Source organism: Ammospiza caudacuta, chromosome 10, assembly GCF_027887145.1.
Source record: "Ammospiza caudacuta isolate bAmmCau1 chromosome 10, bAmmCau1.pri, whole genome shotgun sequence".
NCBI classification, from domain to species: domain Eukaryota; kingdom Metazoa; phylum Chordata; class Aves; order Passeriformes; family Passerellidae; genus Ammospiza; species Ammospiza caudacuta.
The window spans coordinates 26,987,475-27,002,578 of NC_080602.1; the positions used below are offsets into that span (position 1 = coordinate 26,987,475).

General features: G+C 45.6%; 1 protein-coding gene across 2 annotated transcripts in view; it reads left to right on the forward strand.

Annotated features, from left to right (window-relative positions):
• The window catches only part of MAP2K5 (mitogen-activated protein kinase kinase 5), a 119,967-nt gene that overhangs the window by 32,679 nt on the left and 72,184 nt on the right, over positions 1 to 15,104 (forward strand). For both annotated transcript variants that reach the window (XM_058811212.1, XM_058811213.1), the window contains exons 9-12: positions 8,859 to 8,898; positions 12,076 to 12,144; positions 12,248 to 12,329; positions 13,912 to 13,973. In XM_058811212.1, coding sequence (XP_058667195.1) covers positions 8,859 to 8,898; positions 12,076 to 12,144; positions 12,248 to 12,329; positions 13,912 to 13,973 — 253 coding nt within the window. The remainder of the gene's footprint in view (positions 1 to 8,858; positions 8,899 to 12,075; positions 12,145 to 12,247; positions 12,330 to 13,911; positions 13,974 to 15,104) is intronic.

Sequence of the window (15,104 nt, forward strand, 5' to 3'; positions counted from 1 at the left end):
AGAACTTGCTGAATCTAAATGTTTTTCCTGTTCTAAAAAGAAGGGATTTTATAGTTCTTTGACATCCTGTTCTGCCCCTACCTTTTGATCCGCTGTTTGCTTAATTAAGGAACGATAAAAATTCTCGTGTTAGATATGGCAAAACCAGTTAATTAGCTTTGCTTTTTGGTTGCTTGCATGTTCAAAAATATGTGAGAAAATAGAAAACAAGCCCAAAGTGTCTATTGAACATTGCAGCAGAAAGCAGGAATTCTTCCAAAGCTGCTGAGGGGGCAGAGTGTGCCCTGTTTTGGGTAAAGATTGTTAAAAAAAGGGGAAAATCTGCTGCAGCAACGCTCCTGAATTAAATATTTAATTCCAATTTTATGCATTTTTTGAACCTCAGCTGCCCATGTGGTGGGACATCTCTGGATTTGCTTAAATTGCCTTTTTTTTTTTTTTTTTTTTTTTTGGAACAAGTAATTCAGTGATCAGCCCAAAAGGCATTTAAAGGATCTGCTTTGTCCTGCATCTTTGGGCTCCATCAGTGCCTGCAGAGACCTCTCTGAGGAGATCTTTCCTTAGGTGAAGGATTTCCTTTGGAATGTCTGGATGTGCCAGCCAGTTAAATTAAAGCAGCTTCTTTAAATTATTTAGACCTCAAATCCTTAATTTTCTATATTTTGAACCTTAATATTACAAAGTACAAGTGTTTATCTCTGGCAAATAATTCCTCTGTCAGGTCTTTCTCACACGATGTGTCTAAAGCATCACTATTTTCTTTATACAGGAGCAAAATGAAGGGTTTATCCTAATTTTGTGTTCTTTAGATTTTGTTTTTCAAGGAGAAAGGAGAAGTGAGATGTCCTGAACTCTGTTTAGGGCAGGGCACATCCTCCTGGGATTTATTTTACAGTGAGGTTTTGTAGCTCTGTGGGTTCTGTTGGAGTCTCCAGCAGCAGGAGCATAAAGGAAAAATAACCATAAAGCCCCAATGATGCCCTAATTAATTTGGGAGTTACCAGGATCTGGGAGAGAGGGAAGGAATGGGAACATCAGTTCCCATCTCAGCAAAGTGCTGTGAGAGCAGAAGGCTTCACTTGGAAGTTGAGTAATTGGGAGAGAAGTGGCTGTGGCTGATGTCCCAGGCTGAAAGATTGGATGGCCTGGAAAGCAGGGAGAAATGAGGGAGTTAATTTGTCTGAGCAATTTCCTGAGCAATTCTGCAGCATGGTGGAACGTTCCAGCATCTGCCCTTCCCCTCATCCCTCCGTCAGCCAGCCTTGGGGTGCCCCAGCAGCACATGAAATGGAAAAGTTGGGAGACAGCTGCTCCACAGCCTGGAATCCAGCCTGGGACAAAGCTGGGCATCCTCTGGCACTGCTGGGGCAGCCCTGGAGCAGGTGATGGATGCCTCAGGTTTGGGTTTTATATTTCTCAGGTTCTGTGCTGCTTTAGTGGGTGGGTTCACATCAGGGCATAGTGAGCTCTGTGCACAGAGCAGGGACACAAAACAATTCCTGCTCCAGCAGGGCACCAAGCACAAATGACCCAAATCTCAGCCCAGGAGCACAAACCCCGTGGGCTGGAGAGAGAAAAACAAGCAGGGTGGGACTGCCTGGGCTCAAGCTGCAATGGGACAATGAACTGCAAGGTGAGTCCCAGGAAAGGCTCTCCCAACCTTTTCCCACAGTTCTTGTCCCAGCCTGGTGCTCAGGGAGGGATCACAGGCAGGTTCAGTGGCTTTGTTTGGCATCCAAACTCATCTTTGACCCTTGCAAGTCTTCAAATTGCATCTCCCTTAATTCCTGTGGAAGCATTTCCCTTGCTCTCCTTTCCTGTGCATTCCTTTTCTGCTCCTCTCATTTGGGTTTATTTTTAGTCCCACTGAGGGTGTTGGAGCAGCCCTGCCTGGCTGAGGTAGAGGTGTCCCCCTGGATTTTGTCTGATTGCAGTGGGGTTTGGAGGAGACTGACCAGTGCCTGCTGGTCACTCACTGCCTGTGACCCTGGTGGGCACTCAGCCCCCCCATAAAATCAGTTCTGCACAAAAGTGCATAAAATGAAGATAAAGTACCTCCTTGGAGCCTGACAAAAGCCATTCCTCTGCAGAATGGGAGCTGCAGTGAAAGTAAATAAATGAATGGACAGCAATCACAGCCTAGTTGATGAAACTGTTCAATTAAAGCACAGGCATTTACATGGTGTAATTTCCCTAAATTGCCAATGAGCCCCTTTAGACACAACCAGTGTTCAAATTGATTTCAGCATTGATTTTGGCTGAAGCTGATAAATTTCTGCTTGTTAGTTAAAGTAATTTTGCAGAAGACTTTGTAGTGCAGTATTGAAGTGTTCATTTAGCTGATGGTTAAAAGAGGAGTTATTTACAGAGGGTTCTACTGTTGGGCTGAGGTGGGACAATTCCCCGGTCATCTTTTTACTTTTAATTTTTAAGCTTCAGTATCCAATCAATACGTTATTGAAACTGATTAAAATGTATCCAGCCAGCTGCCTATGGCTGTTTAATTAGAAACTGGATGATTCTTAAATTAAAGTTGTTTTGTTTGTGGTGGATGTCCGTAGCTGGGAAAGATGGAGCGAGTGGGAAATGGGAGTTTGTGCTGGTTAGCAGGGAGTGAGCTGGGGTGGGAGCCCAGGGCTGCCCACCCTCACAGGGAGCAATTCCTCATTCCCAATATCCATTCCCTGTGTCCTGTCCCTCCATCCTTGTCCCCAGTCCCTCTCCAGCTCTCCTGGAGCTCCTTTAGATGTTGGAAGGGCTCTGAGATCTCCCTCATCCTTCCCTTTTCCAGGTGAACACCCCTCATGTTGGCATCCTAATTCCTGCCACCAGAGAAGGCGATGCAGGTGTTGGCTCACACTCTGTTTCTTCATCTTTCTTTCCTGAAGTTGTGATGTGTTCACCCCAGGCTGTCTGCCACGTGGGATAACCCACATCAGTCAGAGCTCAGGGCTGCTCTGCTGCCTCTTGTCCTTGCACCAGATGAAATCCAGCAGGTAAATCCATCCCTGTGCCTGCAGCTGCTCTGGGTGCAGACTAAATTCAGATTAAATCCAGTTTAAATCCAGCAGATGAATCCATCCCTGTGCCTGGAGCTGCTCTGGCTGCAGATTAAATCCAGATGAAATCCAGCAGGTGAATTTATTCCCATATCTGGAGGTACACTGGGTGATGTGGTGGCACTGTGTCACCTGGTGTGGGTGACCCAACGTAGGTGCTGGTGGCACCTGACTCTGCTCGAGCTCCATCTCCATTGCAGGTGTCTCTCTCTCAGGAATGGGTTCTGCCCCACAGTGGGATGGGCACAGATCCCATTTCTGGAGCTGCCCCTGAGTGTTTGGCTGCAGGAGGGAGAGAGGAGTCCCTGAGTGGTCACAGGTGGGATGAGGAGCAGGTCACAGCACGGAGGGATCCTCACTCCCTGTGATTCCAGCACTGAGCTGGGTTAAGTGAGACTTTGCTGCTCCTTTCTGCAGCCTCTGCTGCCAGCTGTGCCCTTTTCCCCAAGTTTGAGCATTCAGGCACCACTGTTTGCTGTTTGTTTGCCACTTCCCCAGCAAATCATTTTGCAATCAGCACTGGAGCATCTGCGGTGGCGTTTCAGAGGAGGGGAGGTTGTGCTGTGAACCAGCACAGCCCCATAAAAGCTCCTTTCTCCAACTGCTGTGCACTTTGGCTTCCCTGATTTAACAGCCACAGTCAGGCTAATGTGTTTGCTATTGCAGGAGGCAGCAACTGGCAAAGTGCTTATTTCCTAGGAGCAATTTGAATTTCTTTCTTTGGATGGCCGTGGAGTACGTGACACTGCTGTCACTGTCCTGCCACAGGCAGGGGCAGCACCAGGCCAAAAAAAAGGGGGAAAAGGGAAAAAATGAGCAAATGTTGGGTGGTTTGCTGTGTTAGGCTTGCAGCTGGGGCTGGGGCTGGGTTCCTTTTGCTTGGCTCTGGCACAGCTTTGTGCTCCTGGTTGTTTCTCATCAATGTCCAGTTTGGCTCCTCCTGTGCCCTCACGTCTGGAGGTGCTGCTTGCTGCAGCTTTTCCTGGCCATTTCTGAGCTCACATGAGAAGCTTCAAGCTTTTATTTCTGTTTGAGGCCATGGCAGAGGGTTTCCAGAGAGCTTTGGGGTGTGGGTGTGAAGATCTTCCTCTGCAGTCCTCAGTGCTGAGAGGAAACCGTGGGGAATGGGACAGGATTTCCCAGCCTTTGGAGGGAAATGATGCCTTGCTGTTCATAACAGATGTGGGTGATGATTTCAACCCAAGGTGTGAAGGAAACAAGGCAGAGAGAGGAACCAAAATATTCGCTTGTGGTTTTACTGTGTGGCCTGGGAAGTTCAGGTGGCAGGAAAGGAGGAGCTGCAGAGCTGCAGCTCTGGGACAGGCCCTGGGAGAGGCAGGGATCTCCATCCTGGGGAGGAATTTCCCCCCAGCATCCATCCCTGTGGCAGTGGGAAGCCATTCCCTGGGTGCTGTCCCTCCATCCCTCGTGGCACCAGCCTGAGGTGGGGCTGGAGCATCCCTGGCTCCTGCAGCCCCATCGCTGCTGCTGCCTCCCTGGCACTCCATCACTGTGTCATATCTGCTGATGTTGGTGATATTTCTGACTGACTCATTGGCATAGCAGACAGGTCATGGCTTTCCCTTGAATCCTTCAGGCTTGCCAAGGAATATCTTATTGATTAGAAATTGTTTCCCTGGTTATTGTGGGGGGAGAATAAAGGGATTTATCCTGGTGGCCAGAGGAGGCAGATCCTGTGCTGCTCCAGGCTCCTGCAGTTCCATCCTTATGACAAAATAAATGTGATGAATTTTGGCTTCTAGGTAGAGATTACATTTATTTTGAGATTTAACATAAGACTAAACTCAGTTTCTGGTGAGGAGTTGCTGTGTTTAATGGGAAAAGCTGCTGGAAAAAGCTCAGGGGTGTTTGCCAGCTCAGCCCCTGCTTGTGATGTGACCATTGTTGTGTCACTCACACCTGGGCAAGGGGTTTGCAATTAAAAAATTAGGGAAAAATTGAGAAGTGGTGTTTCCCTTGAGTTGCCTGCAGGTTGCAACCTGTAGTTGGTTTTTTCGTTGCCCTGGAAGGAATTATCCCACAACCACAGATCCTACAACCATCCTGCAGCTCCCTCTGGGCTTTAGGGAACATTCCTCACAGGGAAGAGAGAAAATTGTTGGTTTGAGCAAATTTGAGAGAGAAGTTGTTTTGTTTGCCATCTCAGCTATTTATTAGGAATTTATTAGCTGTTAATATTAAGCATCTGCTGCATTTTCTCTCAAGTTGGGTTTGTTTTCCTTCTGTGTTGAGTAGAAATTCATGATATTCAGTGCACAAAGCTTTTAGCATTAAGTATTAGGATGGGCAGTGGTTTATTCCACGAGGAGCCCAGGGCACTGACATTCCTCCTTGCTTTTCTGTACTTCAGGGAGAACAAATCAGGTAATGTGGATTTCATTTCAAAAATTCCCCTTTTTTTTCTCCTTAAAACACAAACCAGCTGCTTCTGATGCTCCCAGTTGTTAATTTGCTTTGCTGTGGAGCCACAATTCCTGTCTGGGCTTGGGGGGAGATGCTGAGGAGCTGGCAGATCCCCCAGAGCCCCATTCCAGTTTTCCCTGGTATTGATTTTGATTTTCTGGGACACCAGGGATGCTCTCTGCAGTCCATCACCAGTTTGGCTCAGCTGCAGGGCTTTGCTCAAGCACAGTGCTTGCTCCCACGCCACCTCTCTCATTTATTCCCCAAAATAACCCAGATTTTGGCCACAGCACCCCTGAGGGATGAGATTGGAGGGGACAAAGTCCTGCTGAAGGACTTGGCTTGTGTGGGGCCCTTCAGATCTCTGGGGATGGGTTTTTTATAGCTAAAGGTGATGAAATATTTGACAAAAATGTGCCTGGGAGCTGCTGGGATGGGTGCAGGGGCTTGGGATGGTGAGTTCTGGTGGGAATGTGGAGGGAGGGATGGAAATTGCTGTTCCCCGGTGGGGATTTTGCAGGCAGGCAGTGTTGGAGTCTCCGTCCTTGCCTTGGACAGGGCAGGCTCTGTGTCCTGGGGGAGCTCCCCACCAGGAGATGCTCCCTGCAGTGTGGGAATTGTCCCTGCCCATGGAAGAGGGGGGAATGGGGTGGGATTGAAGGCCCCTTCCCACCCAAACTATTCCAGGATTCTGGGCTTGGAGATGGAGATCCCCCCAAACCCAGCTTGGTGCTGAGCATCCCCTGCGGGGCACTGCTCAAACCCACCCCTGGTTTTGGGGTTTTTAGGAGTGGAACAGCTGGTTTTAGCTGGTTTTTAGGAATTTTCATGCCATCCTGGAAGATTTAGAGTGCATTCCCTGAAAGGTTCCCAGTTGCTGAAGGGACCTTTGGGGTTTTGCTGCTTTTCTCTGCCTGGTTCTACAATGATGGGTTTGGCTGCTGCACTTCTGGAGGTGGCACCAAAACCTGGGAGATGAGGCTTTGAGTGGGAATTTTGGTTTAATCCCCTCGTAGCCATCCATGGATTGAGTAAAAATCTGGTTTTCCTCATGCTGTGCTCATTGTCCTGCAGGATTTTTGTGGTTCATCCCTCAGAACCTGCATTAAGGTGTTAAATTCAGGATTTTGCAGTGCTGCCTGCAACCAAAATGATCTGTGGGACTGGAAGGTGGAATCGAACATCCCAGAAAATCCCTTTTTCCTCAGAAGGGGTAATTACTGCAGCAGCTCCAGCCTAATTTGAAGCGTTGGCTGTTAATTAAAGCACCACAGAGGTGTAGGGTTGTCTTTTGGTGTAACCAAAGCTCCCACCCCAGCTCCATTAATCACTTTACAGTTATTGTGCAGGGGAAGGCCAGGACAACTGAGATGCTGGATCAGCCTGGAGTAAACAGATTCCTGCCCTCCTGGCACGGCCCAGCCCCAGCCCAGGGCTGCTGCTCTTTGTGATCAATTCCCAGCCATAATTAAATGTTCAGGTGGGGCTGTCAGTGCTCTGTAAACCAAACCAGGTAGCTGCCCTCTGCTGGAACCTGAGCCCAGCCTGCCACGGATGAACTGGCGTGCATCATAATTAAATCATCAGCTCCTCCCTCCCACCCGCTCCCAAACTGGAGATCTCTCCCATGGAAAATGGATCAGCTTTCCTCAGCAGCTAATTAGGCTGTCCAGTGGGCTCCCAATTAACCCAACAGATGTGGAGCATCCCTTCACAACCCCTCCATCCCTCATTCCTGCTCGTCCCAAGCCCAGGGTGTTTCCCCACTGCTGGATTCAGCTCCTGTCCTGTCAAAGTTCCCATGGAAAATCTCATTTTTTACACTGATTTTTCCCCTCTGTCTTGCTAAGTCCTTTTTTTCCTCCCCTGAAATCTGGGAAATCATCTTAAATCCAGGATGTTTCCCCAGTGTTGGTTCATCCCCGGAGCTCGTGGATTCATGGATTCAGCTCTATCAAAGTTCCCTTGGATAATCTCATTTTCTACACTGATTTTGCCCCTCTGCCTTGCTAAACTCTGGTTTTTCCCCTCTAAAATCTGGTGCCAATCAGTTGCATAAATGTTCATCCAGGAGTTATTAAATTAAGGTGAAGTTTTTAGGAATTTCCAAGCCATTACCAGAAACTAAGAGGAAAAAGGATCAGTTTTCCTGATGAGCTAATTAAGCTGTCCAGTGGGGTCTCAATTAACCCAACAGATGTGGAGCATCCCTTCCCAACCCCTCCATCCCTCATTCCTGCTCTTCCTAAACTCCCTGTTGGTTCATCCCAAGTCATGGATTCAGCTCTATCCAAGTTCCCATGGAAAATCTCATTTCTTACACTGATTTTTTCCCCCTCTGCCTTGCTAAATCCTTTTTTTCCTCCCCTGAAATCTGGGAATGATCCTAAATGATCCTAAATGATCCTAAATCCAGGATGTTTTCCCAGTGTTGGTTCATCCCCAAGTTGTGAATTCATGGATTTGTGGATTCATGGATTCAGCTCCTGTGCTATCAAAGTTCCCTTGGATAATCTCATTTTCTACATTGATTTTTCCCCTCCGTCATGTTAAACTGGTTTCCCCCCCCCCCCTAAAATCTGGTGCCACTCCACTGCATAAATGTTCACCCAGGAGTTATTAAATTAAGGTGAAGTTTTTAGGAATTTCCAAGCCATTACCAGAAATTAGGGGAGCTCTCAGGGTTATAAATAAGATTAAATGACATTTTTGCCCTGTCTGAGGGTGATTTTACATGCAGAAAACCCCAACTATTAAAGCTTTTCTTCTCCAGCAATAATTGCTGGAGGTACAGAGAGGTAAAATATTGGAATTCTTTAAAGTTAGTGCCATGTCTCTGCCAGTGCTGCCATAAATCAGAGGGAGGCAGTAAAACCAGTGAAGAGGAAAGCCTTTAATGGTTTTGTTTTTATGCAAAATTACATTGGATTTTGAGGTGTTTTTATTTTTAACTTCCTCTATTTTCTCACGTTTTCATGGTTAGAAATATTCAAGTCATTGTTAAATGGCCAATTTTGGGTGTTTCTCCTCAGAAATTAAGACAAACTGCTGTTGAAATACTCTGGAAAATTATTTGGGGTGCATGGGAATATCACCAATAATTCTTTCTATCTTTATATGCTCGCTGTGATCATCGAATAAATGCAGAAATTGAATTTTGCTGAGATTTTCTGTGGGTCTTTAAGCTCTCATATAGGATTTGCCATAATCTGTTTTAATTCAATTTATTTGGTGAAGCTGCTTGTCTCTGAAAATACCTATGGGAGATAATCCTGATTTTCCATGAAAATTCTGAATAATAGTGATAATCTCCATTAATTCCATTGAAGGAAAATGGGAAAATTATTCAAATTATTCAATTTTTTCCTCACCCAGGGCTTACCATGTCCGCAGTGGAAAAATCCTGGCGGTGAAGGTAAGAAATTCCAGACATTTCATTTTTTCCCAATTTTTCCTGCCCTTACTTTCCTTGCCTTCCCTCTGATTTTTGGCTCTCAATTTGATTTATTGCATTAGTTAATTTATTTACAGAAAATTAATTTATTTATTTACTGTAAAGTTAGTCATTCCCAGTGAACTCAGCTTCCCAAAATTCAGGATTTTCCCCCAGAGAATTGCCTGAACATCTCAAATTTTGATACCTCCAAGGATGTTTCCAAGGGCACTTGGGCTCCTTGATTAAACCTGGAATTTGTAGATTTTTGTGGTCAGGAAAAATCCCAATTTTTCTCTGAAATTCACTTAAAACTGGGATAAAATAAGAGCAGCAATGGGGCAGATCTTGGATGCAATTTGTGAATTAAATTAAATAATTTCATTAATAACTGAAATTATTAAATATGTTATGAATGAAAATTTTAATTATATATTATATTAATTAAGAATTATATTAATTATTATTAGTTCATCTGCACAAAAATAAGCCAAAAAATGTAATTTTGTGGGGCTTTTTAATGATGAAATCCAGATTTAATTGCACAAGATAACCACAAACCTGTTGACTATAACACTTCCAGCTGGTAAATAATCAACCCAGTGCTAATAATCCATAACATGATCCCTCAGTGATGCACCAAATTTCATATTTTGCATAACCTTAACCTCCAGAGGACTTAATCCCTTTTTCTAAGTCGCTTTTTCCTATTTAAAGGGGAAAATCCCAGCAAGTCTGCACTGCTTTTTGCCATTCTCCCACTGCTTTTAGCTGCAATTCCAGTGCAGCATTTGATTACCATTATTACCTTTATTATTTATTACTCCTGCCCACAACACCCCGATTTTCCTCTGAGCTGTGCACACTGTTAGAGACAAGGATGTCTTAATTAAATTAAAGCAGAATCTCCGAGTCTGACCTGTGATTTTTGCTCTGCTTCCCTTTAGAGGAGGCAGCAAATGGAGGGAGGCAGCGGTGACAGCCCGTGATGAATTGCTGTGTTTATTCTGGATATTTTAATGGCCTCTCCCTAATTCAAATTGAGCAGGGAGTAAATTATAATTCAGTCACTCAGCTGCTGGGGCTCACCTGACAGCTCAGCCTGGGATTGCTGGGGGAGCACAGCCTCAGGTGGATTCCTCTCTCCAAACTTCACCCTGGCCACAAGTGGGGCTCCAAATCGCTGAATTTTGGGCAAAAAAAAAAATCATTAGAAAGGTGCAGCTTGGTCAGGAAGATCAGAGACCTTCCCAGAGAGTTTGCATGTCATTTAAATTAGTTTTTAAAAGGTTCTTCTGGTCCAGCATCCATCCCCAGCTCTACTCCAAAGTTCACCCTTTTCCCTGGGCCTGAGGGCTCCCAAATCACTGAATTTTGGGCAGAAACTTCATTAGGAAGATCAGAGGACTTCCCAGAGGGTTTGCATGTTGTTTAAATTAATTTTTAAAAAGTTCTTCTGGTCCAGCATCCGTCCCCAGCTCAACCATCTCACCCAGGTGTGACCCTGGGCACGCTGAGAGCATCCCAGGGAGATAATGATTGCAAAGTTCTTGGTTTAGGGGGAAAAGCCACAAAAAATATTCAATTATTGGATGTACCCAGGGAGATTTTGGGTTCCCCATCCTGGAGTGTCCAGGGTCAGGACTTGGAGCACCCTGGGATGGAGAAGGTGGAATGAGATCCCTTTAAGGGCCTTTCCCACCCAAGCCATTCCAGAATTCCAGGAATTTGCATCCAAATTTTCATTTCCATCTTCATCCGCAGCAACAGTGACTCTGAGGAGATTTTTTTGGTTGTTTTGGTGGTGGTTTTGTTTTGTTTTGTTTTGGGGGTTTTTTTGTTTTCTTGTTTTTGCTGTAACGCAGTTCCAGCCCATGCTGGAAACTCATCAATCCCTGGAAGTTTTTTACCTGTACAAAACAGGCTTGGAAATTTCATACAAAAGTAGATGATAAATGCAGGTTAAGGTGAGATATAATTTTTTTTTTCCTCTTTTTGTGCTGCAAATTAAGAAATTCCCTCCAGCCTTGACATGAGGTGGGGTCACACAGGCCACACATTTCCAGCTGGAAGGAAACATAAAATAATTCTGCCGAGAAAGGGAGGCTGAACTCCCCTAATTAATTTTGGGGTGAAATAATCTTGTAATTGCTCTGTCTGTGCCCTTCCCTTGGTGTCCTGACCACCTGGAAATGGGCAAACTCTGCTTTCCCAGGTTACCCTCATTATCGGGGTGTTTGTAATTAGGGTTGATGCAAATGAGCCCCAGACCTTTCCTCATTCTGGGCCTGGCTTTGGGATGCCAGGGATGTTTTTGCTCCTGGGGTCAGAGAAATTCCTCGCTGGGATTGGAAGTGAGTGGGATAAAGTTTTGATTTGATACCCCTGACAAGATGGAATTTGGTGAAATTCAGAGAACACCACTGGTGGGATCCCAGCAGATGAATTTCTGAGGTTTCCGCGCTGGAAAAAATGTAAGTGAATATTGTTGGCAAATGATTATTGATCTGGACAAGCGTGTTAAATGTTTCTTGGCAGCCCTGTACTCCACTTACAATTTAGTTTAGTGGCAGCTTTTATAAATAACCCCGGAGCAGCTCGGGAAGAGGCAGGTTATTGGTTTTTCCTGGAGACAGATTTTGGTGCTGGGTTGGAAATGGGCTCCCCGTGTTGTGTTCTGTTCTGTCAGCATTATTCCTGGAATGTTTATTCTGCTGATCCTGAAAACTGAGTTCTGCTTCCCTTCAGCCTAAAATATTGAATAGTGAAGGGCTGGCTGGGGGCACACTGAGCCTGGCTCCAAGCACTCAGTCCAGTTTGGTTTGTAAAGCAGAGCTTAATAATTGAGTTTTCATGTCTTCGAGGAACTGTGGCAAGAAATTCTCTGTTCAGTCTGAATTTCAGTGCCTTGTTCAGAGGGTCTGCCCTGAAAAATCTTGGGAATTTAGAATTGCAGAAGGTGCAGCCCACTTTGGCTGCTTTGGTCCTGCTGGGCATTTGGGATGGTGAGAAAATTCCCTTCCTGTTAAAATAGTCTTTCCACCTATTCCTCTCCTTCTTGTTACTCCACAATGATCATTATTCCACAGATCTTCAGGATTTTTATTCTGAATAATTCCTTTCCCTTTTACATGAATTCTGTGTATTTCTGTCTTTCAGGTCATACCCTTGGATATAACACTGGAGCTCCAGAAGCAGATCATGTCAGAGTTAGAAATTCTTTACAAGGTACATGTAATAATTCCAATTTTACCATTGGAATTATTTTTACTTCAGTTTTCTTACAGCAGATTCTAAAACAGCCTTGTGGCTTTTTTCTCTCTTTTCCCAGTGTGACTCCTCGTATATCATAGGATTTTATGGTGCTTTTTTTGTAGAAAACAGGATTTCATTGTGCACAGAGTTCATGGATGGTGAGTAGTGGATCCAGTTTGCTTTTGGTTGCTAAGTAATTAAATGAGAAAGGATTTTTTTTTGGTAGAATGAAATGCAACAGTAAGACTCGAAAATGTGGAGTATTAATAATATTGCAGGTAGTTAAAAAACCAGAGCAGGTTGGAATTGGGATTGAGGGACGTTCTACATTTTCCCTGCGTGGAACTTCGCCTACTTTTATGGAAAATGTAAACAGAAGAGGAATAAAGGCAGCCTTAATTTGTGGTTTGATACTTGAGCCTCCCGTGCAATCTGTCCTCGCTGACAAAACAGCTGTTCCTCACTTGTAGTGTTTTGATAGCCAAAACAGCTTTTCCTTTCAAGAAATCTATTAACCCAATGTCCTGGGTGTTTGCAGTGGAAATGGTCTCTTAATTACCAGGCAAGGAGTTATTTTCCAGCCCAGCTGTTTCCCAGCTCGCTGCCGAGCTCCTTCTGGAGTCCCCTCGTTCCTCCCCACGAGAATCCTCACCCCAAACCCATCCCTGACCCCACAGCCTGGGATTCCAGAATTCCCCTGGGCTGGAGAATTTGGGATATTCCTGAGGAAAAGCAAGGACAATGCCCTGGGGCAGCAGTTTGTGACCTGTGCTGGTGTCTGAATTTGGGATATTCCTACAGAAAAGCAGGGACAATGCCCTGGGGCAGCAGTTTGCCAGATTTTTAATTTGCAATTTTAAATTTCTTTCCTTAAGAATTTGTAAATTTCTTTCCTTAAAGAATTTGTATTTCAGCCTCAGGGACATTTTGGACTCTGGTTTGATCACAAGGTTTTTTTTTTGCAGAAGAGAAGGGAGGTTTCCCAATCCCTTGGGAATGTCTGTAGGGATTTAGAGGGAATCCCATGTCCCCATCAATGGGGGATGCTCACAGGGCTGTGCCAGGTTCTTTCCCATTCTGGATTTACTGGGAAAACTTCCACTGCTTCCCCACCAGGAATTTTATTTCAGGCATCAGTGTGGACATGGCCAAACCCACCCTGGTGTGATGTCAGGAGGAGATGGCTTTAATCATGGATATAAAATGGATATTTATTTCCATTTCAATGGCTATTTAGGTCCATTAAATTGGATATTTATATCCATTTCAATGGCTATTTATATCCATTTAATTGGATATTTATATCCATTGAATCATGGGTATAAATATTGGATACCACAGAATGGTAGCACCAGCTTTTGGGGAGAAGAGTTGGGATACTTTGGACCTTGAAATCTGCTTTTTTGGGGTGATTTTGTTATTCCCAAGACATTTTTCCACACAGTTTGGAGTTCTTTAACGTTGATATTTGTGACTGGAAGGTTTTCTAACATTTTGTCACTGCTGTTTCCTGAGTATCAATGCTAAAGCAGAAATGTGGTAAGAAGCTCCCTGAGTGCTGTTTGGTGTGTTTCTGCAGACTTTGGGAGGTTTTTAAGGTCAGTTATTTCTGCCACAGCTATTGCTCTGTCACTGATGGTGTTTTTATTAATAACCAAGGCCTAGAAACCCCTTGGGGCTTCAAATCTGGGGCACTGTTTCATCTGGCACCACCTGAGCTCGTGCTGTTTGTCCCTGCAGGGGGGTCTCTGGATGTTTATAGAAAAATTCCAGAACACGTTCTCGGAAGGATAGCGGTGGCTGTGAGTAATTTGTCGCTTTTTATCTCTCAGTTTTTGCTGTGGGGGTGGAAAATCTGGGTTTGGGTGGTCACTGGGAGGCTGGGGCAGCTCCAGGGTCTGTGTGAAAGGAGGGTTCTTCCCTCTCTCTGCTCCTCCAAACCACCCCCTGTGCTCAGGGGCTCTGTGGTGAGGGAAAAGTGCCTTGGGAATGACCAACACAACCCCTGGGACTGTGGAATGACCATCCCCTCATGGGGTCTGGGAGGGATGGGAGTGCTGTGAGGGAAAGGTGGGAGCTGGGATGGTCCAGGCTGCAGAGGAGAGGGCTCCAGGAGAGCTGGAGAGGGGCTGGGGACAGGGGATGGAGGGACAGCACACAGGGAGTGGGTTCAGAGTGGGAAAGGGGAGATTGAGATGGGTTTTGGGAAGGAACTCCTGGCTGGGCTGGAATTCCCAGAGCAGCTGTGGCTGATCCCTGCATCCCTGGCAGTGCCCAAGGCCAGGTTGGATGGGGTTTGGAGCAGCCTGGGACAGTGGGAGGTGTCCCTGCTATGGCAGGGGTGGCACTGGATGGGATTTAAGGTCCCTCCCAACCCAAACCCTTCCAGGATTCTGTTACTCAAATCTGTGTGACAGGATGGGGTAAATGGAGTGGCATAAGGAAACAAAAGAATTTGCTGCAAGTCTGTGTGGTCACATCACTTCCTGTCAGCATTTCTTCCCATCAGGATGGAGAAATGCTTTTAATCACCTTGATTTATTAAATTATTTCTTTGGTGCCTTCAGGAGGTGGCTCAGGAGCCCTGTGGGGATCCTTTGTCTCTGAGTGTGTGATTTCCATCCTGGCTGCCCCTGTTCTGGCCAGAGGGTCTCCCTTGGTTTTCCAACCCTCTCTCTTTGGTTGTTTTGTGGATTTTCCCTGAGGGCTTAGAGGGTTGGGTTGGTTCCTGCCACCCAAATGCAGAGGCAGAACAGATTTTCTGTGTTCTGCTCAGGGAGGATGGAGTTTTCCCTTGGCACAAGCCAGAGCTGCCACGGGCTGGTCTCTCAGCCCTTGCACACCTGAGCAGCCCCAGGGAAGGGTTAATTGGGGTCACTTTTGGGGTGGTGAGGCTGTGCTGACAGAAGAACCCTCAGATCTCCTGGGCTTGG